Here is a 17,470-nt window from a genome sequence, read left to right on the forward strand (position 1 = left end):
ACTGGTAGTTACACTGGTGGTAGTTACACTGGTAGTTATACTGGTAGTAGTTTCACTGGTAGTAGTTACACTGGTAGTAGTTATACACTGGTAGTAGTTACACTGGTAGTAACACTGGTAGTAGTTACACTGGTAGTAGTTACACTCATAGTAGTTACACTGGTAGTAACACTGGTAGTAGTTACACTGGTAGTAGCTACACTCATAGTAGTTACACTGGTAGTAACACTGGTAGTAGATTCTCACTGGCAGGTCCTCTGCTTGTTTTTGAGAGGACGAGAATGTCCTCACCCCTCTCTTGCCCTTACTAGCTTACCCCTCTAGCTTCCCCCTCCTCTCCCTTGTTCCTCTCCCCAACCCCTGACCTTCTTCTCCATGGGCAACAGAAGCTCAGAGAGGTGTGAGAGGAGCAGGCAGAGGAGCAGGGCTAGTGGTGGGGGTTCCAGCCAGGCCAGGAGCGATCAGCTGCCGCTTTGTTGTCTTATCCACAAGGAGTCCGGGGAGAGGGCTGGCCCTGTCCTTGCCAGCCCCACTACTACTACACACATACTGCACTGTGAGAGAGAGAAATGTAACTCTGCTCTCTCTCTCTCTCTCTCTCTCTCTCTTGCTCTCTCTCTCTCTCACAGCTGGCCAGTCAGTGTGGAGCAGGAACAGTAATTGAGGCTGCTGTGTGTGTTGTGCAGAGTGGAGTTTCTCATACCGTGGACAGAGAGGAGACGCGCGCATTCCCCAGTCTGAGCACACACACACACAGGGGGAGAGCGAGAACCAGGGAGTTGAGACATTGTGTGGAGGCCGGAGCCTGAGGGAGTTCCCCCCTCATCTGTAGCCCGGCTAGCAGTCGAGACACCATGCTGGTGCTGTGGGAAGGAGCACACTGGAGCCATCTCATCTTGCTTGGACTATTGTCTCTGCACTACCAGACCTACGGTGAGTACTACTGAGTGGACTAACACACCGCTCCGTACACTCTGTCTCGCTCTCTCTGTCTGTCTCTCTCTCTTTCACACTCACTCTCTCTCTCCTACACAGCTCTCCTCAGTCCCAGGGTTAGGGGTAGTCCCCAGGGTGACTCAGACTGGGGAACGATCCATGGTAAGGGACCTGACACTTTCAGACTGGTCACACTATATACTGGATTGAAATATGTTGGGTGATATTTTACATATTAAGGATCACATGTACGGCACAGTTGTCCAGGTGTGGAATGCTTTGAAGTCTATAGAGAAGTCTATAGAGAAGTCTATAGAGAAGTCTATAGAGAATACGCAGCTTCATTTGCGTTGCATGCTTTAAACAACAACATGGTATTCAGTTCCCTTCTCGTTTTGGTGGTATCAAAGTTGGCCTTTTCTCTAGATTTCAATGGACTTGGATTTTAAAAATCGTCAATGACGCAGCAGGGTACTTTTCTGGTTCAAAGTTATCATTTTGATTTTTCAAAATTCAGTCTTGTTTAATTTATATTCACACGAATAATGATTAACACATGGCAATATTATATTGTTTCAACATCTAGATTCAAGAATATATCCTCTTGTTTTTAATGGAAGTAGGCTATTTGTTTTGGTGGCTTGGAATTATAATTTTTGTGGATTACAGTAACAGATGAATTTAGAGAAAAATTAGGAAATTCTATCGGTCGCTATGACAAAGGTTCATCTTAATAGCAAGGGTTGTTGGCTGCACGCCGTTTACCAATTAGATGTATATCCTTGCTTGGGTTTGTCGTTCTATTTTTATTTATTGTCGTCATTGTAGTGGATTACAGTAACATCATTGTAGTGGATTACAGTAACAGTAGCTTTAAGGGAAATGTGAGCGAGCAGCCTGCTCTTGGTCCTTGTTAGTTAGAGTTAGGATTTGTTTAGTGGTGTGTAAGGCATCGCCCAGTGTGCCTGGCCGGCAGATAGATGGGGGTGTATTCATTTAGGAACCAAATGGGCAGAAACATGGAGGGGCCGACCTGAATTTGCCCAATAACTAATTCAATGTTTTGCTACGGTCTGTACTAATGAATCCATCACAGAGCAGTCGGTCAACCAGGCAGGGATACGGAGCTGTCTCCCACTTGTTTGACACACAGTTGGACTCACAGCTTAAAAAACACTCAACCCTCCTTCTGCCAGGGCACACAATGATTGAGCTCTCACACACACACACACACACACACACACATTTCCACCATGCAAGGACATATACACACATGCAGTCTCACAAAACACACACACGCTCATGAAACACACGAATGCACACAGACTCTCAAAGCACGCATGCATCTGCGCACATCCACACACACAAAACACACACCCACACACAAAACACACACCCACACACAAAACACACAGGTTGCAGTGAGGGCACATTCTCTAAAACGTATATGTTCTACAAAAACCAGACGTTGTCCTATCAGGGAGTTCAATCTAACAGAATTAACCTGAAAATGCTAACCAAGTTCTCTAAATGGTGCTTATAGAAGAGACTGCGTTCATAGATGTAAGGTACCTTGTGTTGTGTCTGGTTCTATGTAGAGTTTATGATGTTAACAGGCTTAGGTTGGTCTCTGTAATGTTAAGTAGTCATACCCGTTCAGGGTAATGTATGTCCATAATGCACTGCTTTCTGTATGTTATACTTCTGTCATGTGCTGAAAATGTATGACAATCCACAACTTGCATTAAATAGGTGACTACACTGTTTAGTACTGCAAACCAGTAATTATCCATACTACAAAACCTACTTGCTTTTCATTTAGTATTTTAGTTAACTCGATGAGTTAAGTCGTATTTGCTGATATTCAATTATTTCTTCCTTGGTAATAATTTGTAACACATTTCAGTTTTCTTTAGTCTGGGTTTACTATCATCAGCAGATATATGAAGCGTACATTTATTTAGATCAATGAAATGAAACCCCATTGACTTGGTCAGCTTTTAACCCTTCGCTTCTGTTTGATTGGGCCTACACCCCTTTATGTTCCTGGTCAATTTTGACCTGTTGACCTGGAAGTATACTAATATAGATATATGATTTTAACCTCCCAAAATGTATTTTCTAGTAGCTGAAAATGTCGTCTTTTCATCCCACGAGTTGATCGATCCAACTGTTCAACATTTCGAGAGAAATGTTTGATTACTTTACCAAAGTCGTAAATTAATCAAATTGACATTTTATGATATTTGTGTATTTCGTTTCCTTTTTTTGTTGTTGTCAAACTTCAGATCCAATGTACCTCGGTCTCTGAACATCACAGGGAAAATATACGGTCCCACTTTATTTTAATAGTCCAGATTTTCAATCTATACGGTACATTAGGATTCAGACCCTTTGAATGTTCTACATTACAGCCTTTTTTCTACATGAAAAACTATTCCCCCTCATCTACACAAGCTACCCCATAATGGCAAAGCTGTGTGTGTGTGTGTGTGTGTGTGTGTGTGTGTGTGTGTGTGTGTGTGTGTGTGTGTGTGTGTGTGTGTGTGTGTGTGTGTGTGTGTGTGTGTGTGTGTGTGTGTGTGTGTGTGTGTGTGTGTGTGTGTGTGTATGTATATATAAACATTTACAGTTGAAGTCGGAAGTTTACATACGCCTTAGCCAAATACATTTAAACTCGGTATTTCACAATTCCTGACGTTTAATCGTAGTAAATATTCCCTGTCTTAGGTCAGTTAGGATCACCACTTTATGTTAAGAATGTGAAATGTCAGAGTAATAGTAGGAAGAATGATTTATTTCAGCTTTTATTTCTTTCATCACATTCCCAGTGGGTCAGAAGTTTACATGCACTCAATTAGTAGTTGGTAGCATTGCCTTTAAATTGTTTAACTTGGGTCAAACGTTTCGTGTAGCCTTCCACAAGCTTCCCACAATAAGTTGGGTGAATTTTGGCCCATTCCTCCTGACAGAGCTGGTGTAACTGAGTCAGGTTTGTAGGCCTCCTTGCTCGCACATGCTTTTTCAGTTCTGTCCACACATTTTCTATGGGATTGGGGTCAGGGCTTTATGATGGCCACTCCAATACCGTGACTTTGTTGTCCTTAAGCCATTTTGCCACAACTTTGGAAGTATGTTTGGGATCATTGTCCATTTGGAAGACCCATTTGCGACCAAGCTTTAACTTCCTGACCGATATCTTGAGATGTTGCTTCAATATATCCACATAATTTTCCTTCCTCATGAGCCATCTATTTTGTGAAGTGCACCAGCCCCTCCTGCAGCAAAGCACCCACACAACATGATGCTGCCACCCCGTGCTTCACGGTTGGGATGGTGTTCTTCAGCTTGCAAGCCCCCCCCCCCTTTTTCCTCCTAACATAACGATGGTCATTATGGCCAAACAGTTCTATTTCTGTTTCATCAGACCAGAGGACATTTCTCCAAAAGTACAATCTTTGTCCCCATATGCAGTTGCAACCTGTAGTCTGGCTTTTGGCGGTTTTGGAGCAGTGGCTTCTTCCTTGCTGAGCGGCCTTTCAGGTTATGGCAATATAGGACTCAGTATACTGTGGATATAGATACTTTTGTACCTGTTTCCTCCAGCATCTTCTCAAGGTCCTGCTGGGATTGATTTGCACTTTTTGCACTAAAGTACGTTCATCTCTAGGAGACAGAATGCGTCTCCTTTCTGAGCGATGTGATGGCTGCATGTTCCCATGGTGTTTATACTTACTTACTATTATTTGAACAGATGAACGTGGTACCTTCAGGAGTTTGGAAATGGCTCCCAAGGATGCACCAGACTTGTGGGGGTCTACAATTTTCTTCTGAGGTATTGACTGATTTATTTTGATTTTCCCATGATGTTAAGCGAAGAAGTACTGAGTTTGAAGGTAGGCCTTGAAATACATCCGCAGATACACCTCCAATTGACTCAATTAGCCTATCAGAAGCTGTCAGAAGCTTCTAAAGGCATGACATAAATTTCTGGAATTTTCCAAGCTGTTTAAAGGCACAGTCAACTTAGTGTATGTAAACCTCCGGCCCACTGGAATTGTGATACAGTGAGTTGTGAGTGAAATAATCTGTCTCTAAACAATTGCTGGGAAAATTACTTATGTCATGCACAAAGCAGATGTCCTGACTGACTTGCTAAAATTAGTTTGTTAACAAGAAATTTGTAGAGTGGTTGAAAAACAAGTTTTAATGACTCCAACCGAAGTGTATGTAAACTTCAGACTTTAACTGTACATAAGTATTTAGAACCTTTACTCAGTATTTTGTTGAAGCACCATTGGCAGTGAAAGCCTTGAGTCTTCTTGCGTATGAGGCCACAAGCTTGGTACACCTGTATATGCAGAGTTTCTCCCATTCTTCACTGCGGTCCTCTCAAGCTCTGTCAGGCTGGATGGGGAGCGTCGGTGCACAGTTATTTTCAGGAACTTCCAGAGACCAAGTCGGGCTCTGGCTGGGCCACTCAACGACATTCAGAGAATTGTCCCGAAGCTACTCCTGTATTGTCTTGGCTGTGTGCTTAGGGTCATTGTCCTGTTGGGAGATTAACCTTCTCTCCAGTCTAAGGTCCTGAGCGCTCTAGAGCAGGTTTTCATCAAGGATCTCTCTGTACTTTGCGCCGTTCACCTTTCCCTTCGATCCTGACGAGTCTCCCAGTTCCTGCTGCTGAAAAACACTGTGAAAGTGTAATGCTGCCGCCATCATGCTTAACCATAAGAGTGGTATCATGTTTCCCCCAGACTTGACGCTTGGCATTCAGGACCAAGTTTCATCAGACCAGAAAATCTTGTTTCTCATGATCTGAGAGTCCTTTAGGTGCCTTTTGGCAAGCTCCAAGTGGGCTTTCATGTGGCTTTTACTGAGGAGTGGCTTCCGTCTGGCCACTCTACCATAAAGGCCTGATTGGTGGAGTGTTGCAGAGATGGTTGTCCTTCTGGAAGGTTCTCCCATCTCCACAGAGGAACTCTAGAGCTCCCTGACCAAGGCCCTTCACACCCGATTGCTCAGTGTGCCCTGGCAGCCAGCTCTAGGTAGTCTTGGTGGTTCCAGTCTTCTTCCATTTAAGAATGTTGGAGGACACTTTTCTTGGGAACCTTCAATGCTGCAGACATTTTTTGTTACCCTTCCCCAGATCTGTGCCTTGACACAATCCTGTCTTTGAGCTCTACGGACATTTCCTTTGACCTTATGTTTTAGTTTTTGCTCTGACATGCACTGTCAACTGTGGGACCTTTTTATAGAGACAGACGTGTGCCTTTCCAAATCATGTCACATCAATTGAATTTACCACAGGTAGACTCCAATCAAGTTTTATAAACATCTCAAGGATGATCAATGGAAACAGGATGCACCTGATCTCAATTTCAAGACTCATAGCAAAGGGTCTTAATATTTATGTAAATAAGGTATTTCTGTTTTTTGTTTTTTTTATACATTTGCCAAAATGTATAAAAACCTGTTCACTTTGTCATTATGGGGTATTGTGTGTAGATAGGGGAAATATGTATTTAATCCATTTGAGAATAAGGCTGTAACATAACAAAATGTGGAAAAGGGGAGGGGACTTTATGAATCCACTGTAGTTCTACAGATGGTCATATTACGAACAAACTGTTGATAAGCAACTGCTTGTTACGGTTAAGGTTATGGTAAGGTTTTAAATAAAAGTTAAGGTTAGGGTAAGGGTTAGAGCTAGGACTAGGGTTAGTAGATAGTTAGTTGAAATTTTGTTGATAGCCCAACTGTAGATGCTCTACAGACTATCCAAATAGTCTTACCAAACATATTTATTTCCTTGTGATCATCATGGTTAGATCTTTACTTCACAGAATACAATTTGTCTCTAGCACAAAGGTCAAGGTCAAATTTGACTTCAGACCAGTGTTCTTCAGCCTCTGAGTCATAGGAAATCATATATATATATATCTATGTGATCCGCAAGGTTTCACCATTCCTGTGCAGAAAGCAGCTTATTTCTTGGACATAACATTCTAAAGTTCAAGGTGCAGGGGTCAAACTGCAGGTCAAATTTACACAGAACATAATGGAAGTCACTTTTCCATTACCGTGTCAATTATTATTTTGTTATGTATTTTTTAAATGACATGTTTTACAGGTTTTAGACTCATAGTTAGGAATGTAGATGAAGGGTTATGGTGAAGAAATGATGTAAAATAGTATTTTAGTGATTTCAAACTCTTCTGGGTCAAATTGACCCTGAACATAAGGGAAGGGTTAAGCTTTTGTTAAGGATACAAACATTAAACTGGTTAAATGTTTTGATTTCTACACTCAAGGCCTTGTGTACAAATGTTTGTACTGTAGAACACCCTGTCAAGAACCAGACACATGTTCTCCCGATTTTAAAAGGGGAGTTCCACCAAGACCACTTGAAATGTGCCTTTGACTTTAGATAGACTAAATGGACGTGTAAAAGCATCCCCCATGTCCTCTTATGACTTGTTTAACTATCTCTTTCCTCTGCCTGTCTTCGTGGCCTTTTCATTATTCTGTCTGGCTTTCTTTTTTTCTCCACACTTCTCCAACTTCATTATGGAGGGAAAGTGTCAGTGGTAGCAGGAAGAACAGTAGCCATCTGTTAGAACAGTAGCCATCAGGAAGAACAGGAGCCATCTGTTAGAACAGTAGCCAATAGTGTCATCAGTTCAGTGTGTGTAGTACACAACTTTACTAGCATCAGTTTGGAATGCAGATTCTGTCCCACTAAATCATTGCAGCGGGGCTACTGATTGCTCATTGGCTCTAAGCAGCAGGCTATTGATTGCTCATTGGCCCGATCTACTGAAACATCCCATTATTTTAATCTCATCAACATGATGTGTAGCTTCAGAGGGAGGACTGTAGTAGCCAGCCCACAGTTGATTCATTCCTAGTGTGGTGGAAATACAACAGGGATTCATGTTGCTGTTATTGTAGTTACTTCTGTATTGAACTATTGTCAGGTGAGAGAAATACAAGAGCAGCCTAGTCAGGGATACAATAGAATGACTGTTTTCCCCAAGGGACCTTCAGTTGTTGCAAGGCGATAAGATGTTAAGATATTAAATAAACACATAACAGCACAATTCCCACATAACATATACAAAACAATGCTGTACACGGTATAAACAAGATAAATATAGGTCACAATGAGGTTTGAGGACGAGCATGGGAAAACACTGCTACATTAGTGCACCCCCTGCAGGTCAGCCAATATGGTTCACGCTTGTCGCCAGCCAGCCGGCCGGCATCAGCCTCCCACAGGTTGGTAGAAGGTTAAATGAGTGGTTTAACTGACTATAGAGTTCAACGTGGGTCAAAAAGAAAAATATTTGGCCTGGTGAAATGTGAAGACTTGAGAGTTTGAGGAGAATGGCTACAGAGAGATGTTTCCCTATCTCTTCAGGTAGTCGACTGAATTCACAGAGGAGACGGTCTCCCCTGTCTGAGGAGTGAAGAGAGAGTCTCCCCTGTCTGAGGAGAGAAGAGAGAGCCTCCCGTGTCTGAGGAGAGAAGAGAGAGTCTCCCCTCTCTGAGTAGAGAAGAGAGAGTCTCCCCTGTCTGAGGAGAGAAGAGAGTCTCCCCTGTCTGAGGAGAGAAGAGAGAGTCTCCCCTGTCTGAGGAGAGAAGAGAGAGTCTCCCGTCTCTGAGGAGAGGAGAGAGAGTCTCCCCTGTCTGAGGAGAGAAGAGAGAGTCTCCCCTGTCTGAGGAGAGAAGACAGAGTCTCCCCTGTCTGAGGAGAGAAGACAGAGTCTCCCCTGTCTGAGGAGAGAAGACAGAGTCTCCCCTGTCTGAGGAGAGAAGACAGAGTCTCCCCTGTCTGAGGAGAGAAGAGAGAGTCTCCCCTGTCTGAGGAGAGAAGAGAGAGTCTCCCCTGTCTGAGGAGAGAAGAGAGTCTTCCCTGTCTGAGGAGAGAGTCATTCTAAGCATTTTAGCCTTGAGCTTGTCTCAGCTATGCTATTGTGTCTTATGTGAAGGGCCCCTATTCATTAATTGTAGGAGTGTTGATCAGTTTAGACTTTTAGAACATAATGAATAGGACTACAAGGACAGGAGGGACCTGGTCCTATATCAGCACTTCTACTCTGAGACTCTTTATGAATACGGGTCCAGAAGCACAACGCTTCGTTTATCAAAAAGACAAAGAGCGAGGGGAAAGAAGGCGACGCCGCACAAAGCTGTTGGTACCTCAGGCCAGCACCAGACTAGCCCTGAGAGGAAGCGGTTAGTTTACATTTCATTGTGCTTTGTGGAAACGACACCATAGGATCACTTTTCATATTCAAAGGACTGGAGTTGCTTTGCTTTTGCCACTACTTGTTAATGAGTCCTTTTTTTTTGTTGGGCAAAATGTCCAAAATATCCTATTGTGTTGTTGAGAGGTTTTTTTTAATATATATATATATATATATATATATATATATTTTTTTTAATGGTTTTGTCCTTAAAGTAATACAGGTTTTCGTTGAGTTTGGCATAACGGTGTTAGGTGTCACATGGATCTTTCCTAATTATAAACTGTAAAATACACTACAGAATGAACTCTAATAAATCTCCAGACAAACAACAACCGAGGTGTTGGACTGTAATAATATATTGTTTTAATCAATAGCTTTATAAAGAACCAAATAGTGGAAGACTGAAGTCAGGGGTTGGCTGGGGTAGGCCGTCATTGTAAATAAGAATTTGTTCTTAACTGACTTGCCTAGTTAAATAAAGGTTAAATAAAAACATTCTACCACACTCTGGCTACAGAGGCATAATCATTTCAAAAGGATTGTTTAAGAGGAAAAAAGAGAGCGAGAGAATGAAAGGGAGGAAGAGGGAGAGAAGGTGAAAGAGGAGAGGGAAAGTGAGGGCGCTGTTCTGTGCTCCTCAGAGCTTGTTGGTCCAGTGGCTTCCTGACAGGATGTGTCTCGGGTTCCCCTCAGTAGAACCTGACACCCAGCCGTTCAGATGTGCAGCTCCGCTGGCCAGCCCAGGGCCCCAGGAGAGAGGAGGGTTGTCCTGGGGTGAGCGTGCCGGAGCCTGGGGCCCAGAGCACCTGTGGCTCTCTAATAACCAGGGGGAAAAGGAAAGGAAAGGAGAGGGTGGGGGGGACGAGGTATTAAGGGGCATTACATCCTGTAACATATACCCCCTTAGATTAACGGTCCTCATCTTCTTCTTAGCGTTTCAGCACCAGCTGAACCCTAACATATCCCATGTTTTGCTATAGACTGGTCTGTGGGAGTATTTTGCTATAGACTGGTCTGTGGGAGTGTTTTGCTTTTGGCTGGTCTATGGGAGTATTTTTCTGTAGGATACTCTGTGGGAGTGTTTTTGTACTGGCTATTCTGTGGAAGTGTTTTTCTATAGTATACTCTGTGGGAGTGTTTTGCTACTGGCTACTCTGTGGGAGTGTTTTTCTATAGGCTGCTCTGTGGGAGTGTTTTTCTACTGGCTATTCTGTGGGAGTGTTTTTCTATAGTATACTCTGTGGGAGTGTTTTGCTACTGGCTACTCTGTGGGAGTGTTTTGCTATATGCTGGTCTGTGGGAGTGTTTTGCTATATGCTGGTCTGTGGGAGTGTTTTGCTATAGGCTGGTCTGTGGGAGTGTTTTGCTATATGCTGATCTGTGGGAGTGTTTTGCTATAGGCTGATCTGTGGGAGTGTTTTGCTATAGGCTGGTCTGTGGGAGTGTTTTGCTATATGCTGGTCTGTGGGAGTGTTTTGCTATAGGCTGGTCTGTGGGAGTGTTTTGCTATAGGCTGGTCTGTGGGAGTGTTTTGCTATAGGCTGATCTGTGGGAGTGTTTTGCTATAGGCTGGTCTGTGGGAGTGTTTTGCTATAGGCTGGTCTGTGGGATTGTTTTGCTATAGACTGGTCTGTGGGAGTGTTTTGCTATAGACTACTCTGGGTGTGTTTTGCTATAGACTACTCTGTGGGAGTGTTTTGCTATAGTGTACTCTAGGCTACTCTGTGGGAGTGTTTTGCTATAGGTTGGTCTGTGGGAGTGCTTTGCTATAGGTTGGTCTGTGGGAGTGTTTTCCGATAGGATACTCTGGGTGTGTTTTGCTATAGACTGGTCTGTGGGAGTGTTTTGCTATAGGCTGATCTGTGGGATTGTTTTGCTATATGCTGGTCTGTGGGAGTGTTTTGCTATATGCTGGTCTGTGGGATTGTTTTGTTATAGGCTGGTCTGAGGGAGTGTTTTGCTATAGCCTGGTCTGTGGGAGTGATTTGCTATAGTGTACTCTAGGCTACTCTGTGGGAGTGTTTTGCTGTAGGCTACTCTGTGGGAGTGTTTTCCGATAGGATACTCTTGCTGTGCTTTGCTATAGTGTACTCTATAGGCTACTCTGTGGGAGTGTTTTGCAGTAGGCTACTCTGTGGGAGGGTTTTGCAGTAGGCTACTCTGTGGGAGTGTTTTGCAGTGGGCTACTCTGTGGGAGTGTTTTGCTATGGTATACTCTATAGGCTACTCTGGCAGTGTTTTGGTGCATGGTGGTAGGTGGGGATGAAGGGGTAGTTCGATTAAGGGAATTTGGCTGTTTTGGACATGGTTTTGGTAGCCAATTCATGCAAAACCAAAAATAAGGACTCCGGGAAGTCGTTTTGGACACTCGCATCAATATGAGTAAGCAAGGATTTTTCAGGACATTGTTTATCAAAGCAATCGGTGGTGGTAGTGGATGGATAGACACAACGTTGAGAGTGACGGTCCTCCCCCGCTGCTCTCCTTTTGATTCCTTTGCTCCTCGACATGGCTCACTTACTCCTCCCAGAGCCGGGGCCATCCATCCGGACCTGACACTTCCTTTTTGGCTTCGACAGGGCTCTTCCCCATCCAGAAAAACTTTGCTCACCAGCTCTCGCTGTCTCTCTCTCTCACGCTCTTTCTATTACTCTCTCTCTCTCTCTCTCTCTCTCTCTCTCTCTCTCTCTCTCTCTCTCTCTCTCTCTCTCTCTCTCTGTCTCTCTGTCTGTCTCTCTGTCTATCTCTCTCATGCGCTTTCTATCTCTCTCTCTCTCTCTCTCTCTCTCTGTCTCTCTGTCTGTCTCTCTGTCTATCTCTCTCTGCGCTTTCTCTCTCTCTCTCTCTCTCTCTCTCTCTCTCTCTCTCTCTCTCTCTCTCTGTCTCTCTGTCTGTCTCTCTGTCTATCTCTCTCATGCGCTTTCTATCTCTCTCTCTCTCTCTCTCTCTCTCTCTCTCTCTCTCTCTCTCTCTCTCTCTCTCTCTCTCTCTGTCTCTCTGTCTGTCTCTCTGTCTATCTCTCTCATGCTCTTTCTATATCTGTCTCTGTCTCAATTCAATTCAATTCAAGGGCGTTATTGGCATGGGAAACATGTGTTAACATTGCCAAAGCAAGTGATGTAGATAATATATAAAGTGAAATAAACAATAAAAATTAACAGTAGACAGTCTCTCTCTCTCTCTCTCTCTCTCTCTCTCTCTCTCTCTCTCTCTCTCTCTCTCTCTCTCTCTCTCTCTCTCTCTCTGTCTCTCTCTGTGTGTCTGTCTCTGTGTGTCTCTAGTTTTTTTCTGAATGTTTCTCTTCAGGTGTTTATGTTCTCCTGTCAGGGTCAGGACACAGTATGTTCAGTGTTTGTTTTGAAACAAATTTCATGAATAAAATGGAAATGTACACCTGGCTAGACAGAAAAGAAAGCAAATGTTACAATAGGCACCATAATATTGTTTCCTAAACCACCACCATAATATATCCGTCTAAACCTGCACCATAATATCTCTGTCTAAACCTGCATCATAATATCGTTTCCTAAACCACCACCATAATATCTCTGTCTAAACCTGCACCATAATATCTCTGTCTAAACATGCACCATAATATCTCTGTCTAAACATGCACCATAATATCTCTGTCTAAACATGCACCATAATATATCTCTGTCTAAACCTGTACCCTAATATCTCTGTCTAAACCTGCACCATAATATCTCTGTCTAAACCTGCACCATAATATCTCTGTCTAAACATGCACCATAATATCTCTGTCTAAACATGCACCATAATATATCTCTGTCTAAACCTGTACCCTAATATCTCTGTCTAAACCTGCACCATAATATCTCTGTCTAAACATGCACCATAGGCCAGTTGATAATCCACAGCCATTCCCTGTACCTTAGATGACCACTCACTGTTCCTCCTCATATTAGGATACCGAACCAGTGAGGACTGTGTGTGTTTATGCTGGACAGGGCTGACTGCTGGACAGTGCTGACTGCTGGACAGGGCTGACTGATGGACAGGGCTGACTGATGGACAGGGCTGACTGCTGGACAGCGCTGACTGCTGGACAGGGCTGACTGATGGACAGGGCTGACTGCTGGACAGGGCTGACTGATGGACAGGGCTGACTGCTGGACAGGGCTGACTGCTGGACAGGGCTGACTGATGGACAGGGCTGACTGATGGACAGGGCTGACTGATGGACAGGGCTGACTGATGGACAGGGCTGACTGCTGGACAGGGCTGATTGATGGAGGGCTGCTGGACAGGGCTGACTGATGGACAGGGCTGACTGCTGGACAGGGCTGACTGATGGACAGGGCTGACTGCTGGACAGGGCTGACTGCTGGACAGGGCTGACTGATGGACAGGGCTGACTGCTGGACAGGGCTGACTGCTGGACAGGGCTGACTGCTGGACAGGGCTGACTGCTGGACAGGGCTGACTGATGGACAGGGCTGACTGATGGACAGGGCTGACTGATGGACAGGGCAGACTGATGGACAGGGCTGACTGATGGACAGGGCAGACTGATGGACAGGGCTGACTGATGGACAGGGCTGACTGATGGACAGGGCAGACTGATGGACAGGGCTGACTGATGGACAGGGCTGACTGATGGACAGGGCTGACTGATGGACAGGGCTGACTGATGGACAGGGCTGACTGATGGACAGGGGGCAGGTGCAGGCCCAAGCTGCCTGCCACCGCTCCGCTGTGAGGACGCTGCGCCTTCCCCCTCTGCCGTGGCCTGCTCACACAGTGTGAAAGTGTGGTGGTGGCGAAGCTCCACTGTGAGCCTGCCTTAACATGGTGTAGAGAGGGGGACAGAGGGAGGTGCGGTACAGTAGCTTGTAGGGCTGTTGTTTTTTAGGGCTGGTGGGGGGCACATTGACTGAACACCTAATCAAATGGCTACCCAGACTCTTTGCATTCCCCCCTTCTCTTACGCTGCTGCTACTCTCTTACATGTACATATTACCTCAATTACCTCGATTAACCGGTGCCCCAGCACATTGACTCTGTACCGGTACCCCCTGTATATAGCCTCGCTATTAGTATTTTACTTTAACTATTTGTTACTTTTATTTCTTATTTTTCTTTAGGTATTTTTCTCAAAACTGCATTGTTGGTTCAAGGTTTGTCAGTAAGCATTTCACTGTAAGCATTTCACTGTAAGGTCTGTTGTATTCAGCGCATGTGTCAAATACAATTTTGATTTGATAGGTTAGTGAGTGTTGACAAGGTAACGCTGTGTCATGTTGCTGTTGTATCGCCTTACCAGCCAAGGGGACATTCAAAGTATGCGTCCCCAATGGCACCCTATTCCCTATATAGCATAGTATTTTTGACCAGGGCCCTATGGAGTATGTATGAGGTAGTGAGCCAACAACACTACTGCTGATTCCCGGTGGCGGTGAAACCTTAGTCAGATATCTGGTGTCTTCTCTCAGCTCGCTGTGCCAGGAACTACCTCTGTTTAGTCCACACATTCCCACCCTTTCAACCCTGTTTTCACCACTAAACACAAGTAGTCCTAGTAGCCAGAGTTGTGTATCCTGACCTTAGCTTACCCCAAGGAATCTTAAACCTTCTATATGAAATGTGGTTGTAATTGAAGAGGGCTCATGTCTCTTTAACTTACTGGAGTAGGTACAGTGCCTCAGGACAGCATCATATTCTCTTCAAAGCCAACGAGGCTCTGTTTAGGTTCAGGCTCAGGCTCAGGCTCTGTTTAGGTTCAGGCTCAGGTTCAGGCTCAGGCTCAGGTTTATTAGAACATCTTGGTACATGCAGAACACATAAATATAATGTGATGTCATACAATATAAATAACAGTTATATGATCTGCCTATAAGGACTAGATATGATCTGCCTATAAGGACTAGATATGATCTGCCTATAAGGACTAGATATGATCTGCCTATAAGGACTAGATATGATCTGCCTATAAGGATATGATCTGCCTATAAGGACTAGATATGATCTGCCTATAAGGACTAGATATGATCTGCCTATAAGGACTAGATATGATCTGCCTATAAGGACTAGATATGATCTGCCTATAAGGACTAGATATGATCTGCCTATAAGGACTAGATATGATCTGCCTATAAGGACTAGATATGATCTGCCTATAAGGACTAGATATGATCTGCCTATAAGGATCTGCCTAGATATGATCTGCCTATAAGGACTAGATATGATCTGCCTATAAGGACTAGATATGATCTGCCTATAAGGACTAGATATGATCTGCCTATAAGGACTAGATATGATCTGCCTATAAGGACTAGATATGATCTGCCTATAAGGACTAGATATGATCTGCCTATAAGGACTAGATATGATCTGCCTATAAGGACTAGATATGATCTGCCTATAAGGACTAGATATGATCTGCCTATAAGGACTAGATATGATCTGCCTATAAGGACTAGATATGATCTGCCTATAAGGATATGATCTGCCTATAAGGACTAGATATGATCTGCCTATAAGGACTAGATATGATCTGCCTATAAGGACTAGATATGATCTGCCTATAAGGACTAGATATGATCTGCCTATAAGGACTAGATATGATCTGCCTATAAGGACTAGATATGATCTGCCTATAAGGACTAGATATGATCTGCCTATAAGGACTAGATATGATCTGCCTATAAGGACTAGATATGATCTGCCTATAAGGACTAGATATGATCTGCCTATAAGGACTAGATATGATCTGCCTATAAGGACTAGATATGATCTGCCTATAAGGACTAGATATGATCTGCCTATAAGGACTAGATATGATCTGCCTATAAGGACTAGATATGATCTGCCTATAAGGACTAGATATGATCTGCCTATAAGGACTAGATATGATCTGCCTATAAGGACTAGATATGATCTGCCTATAAGGACTAGATATGATCTGCCTATAAGGACTAGATATGATCTGCCTATAAGGACTAGATATGATCTGCCTATAAGGACTAGATATGATCTGCCTATAAGGACTAGATGTTGCCTATAAGGACTAGATATGATCTGCCTATAAGGACTAGATATGATCTGCCTATAAGGACTAGATATGATCTGCCTATAAGGACTAGATATGATCTGCCTATAAGGACTAGATATGATCTGCCTATAAGGACTAGATATGATCTGCCTATAAGGACTAGATATGATCTGCCTATAAGGACTAGATATGATCTGCCTATAAGGACTAGATATGATCTGCCTATAAGGACTAGATAGATCTGCCTATAAGGACTAGATATGATCTGCCTATAAGGACTAGATGTTCCTAGATATGATCTGCCTATAAGGACTAGATATGATTGCCTAGACTAGATATGATCTGCCTATAAGGACTAGATATGATCTGCCTATAAGGACTAGATATGATCTGCCTATAAGGACTAGATATGATCTGCCTATAAGATATGATCTGCCTATAGGACTAGATATGATCTGCCTATAAGGACTAGATAAGGACTAGATATGATCTGCCTATAAGGACTAGATATGATCTGCCTATAAGGACTAGATATGATCTGCCTATAAGGACTAGATATGATCTGCCTATAAGGACTAGATATGATCTGCCTATAAGGACTAGATATGATCTGCCTATAAGGACTAGATATGATCTGCCTATAAGGACTAGATATGATCTGCCTATAAGGACTAGATATGATCTGCCTATAAGGACTAGATATGATCTGCCTATAAGGACTAGATATGATCTGCCTATAAGGACTAGATATGAGACTAGATATGATCTGACTAGATATGATCTGCCTATAAGGACTAGATATGATCTGCCTATAAGGACTAGATATGATCTGCCTATAAGGACTAGATATGATCTGCCTATAAGGACTAGATATGATCTGCCTATAAGGACTAGATATGATCTGCCTATAAGGACTAGATGATCTGCCTATCTGCCTATAAGGACTAGATATGATCTGCCTATAAGGACTAGATGTTCCTATATGATCTGCCTATAAGACTAGACTAGATATGATCTGCCTATAAGGACTAGATATGATCTGCCTATAAGGACTAGATATGATCTGCCTATAAGGACTAGATGCCTATTCCTATAAGGACTAGATATGATCTGCCTATAAGGACTAGATGATCTTAAGGACTAGATATGATCTGCCTATAAGGACTAGATGTTCCTAGATATGATCTGCCTATAAGGACTAGATATGATCTGCCTATAAGGACTAGATATGATCTGCCTATAAGGACTAGATATGATCTGCCTATAA

At 43.4% G+C, this 17,470-nt stretch overlaps 1 protein-coding gene across 15 annotated transcripts in view; it reads left to right on the forward strand.

Annotated features, from left to right (window-relative positions):
- The window catches only part of bmpr1ba (bone morphogenetic protein receptor, type IBa), a 189,619-nt gene that overhangs the window by 121,100 nt on the left and 51,049 nt on the right, over positions 1–17,470 (forward strand). For 11 of the 15 annotated variants that reach the window (XM_052461091.1, XM_052461083.1, XM_052461084.1 and 8 more), the window contains 2 exons: positions 630–933; positions 1,036–1,098. The exons of 1 other annotated variant lie outside the window; for it this stretch is intronic. In XM_052461091.1, the coding sequence (XP_052317051.1) occupies positions 855–933; positions 1,036–1,098 (142 nt within the window). In that variant the 5' untranslated portion in view covers positions 630–854. The remainder of the gene's footprint in view (positions 1–629; positions 934–1,035; positions 1,099–17,470) is intronic. 3 more of the 15 variants (XM_052461086.1, XM_052461097.1, XM_052461098.1) reach the window with 2 other exon arrangements.

This window comes from Oncorhynchus keta, chromosome 14, assembly GCF_023373465.1.
Source record: "Oncorhynchus keta strain PuntledgeMale-10-30-2019 chromosome 14, Oket_V2, whole genome shotgun sequence".
Classification (NCBI taxonomy): domain Eukaryota; kingdom Metazoa; phylum Chordata; class Actinopteri; order Salmoniformes; family Salmonidae; genus Oncorhynchus; species Oncorhynchus keta.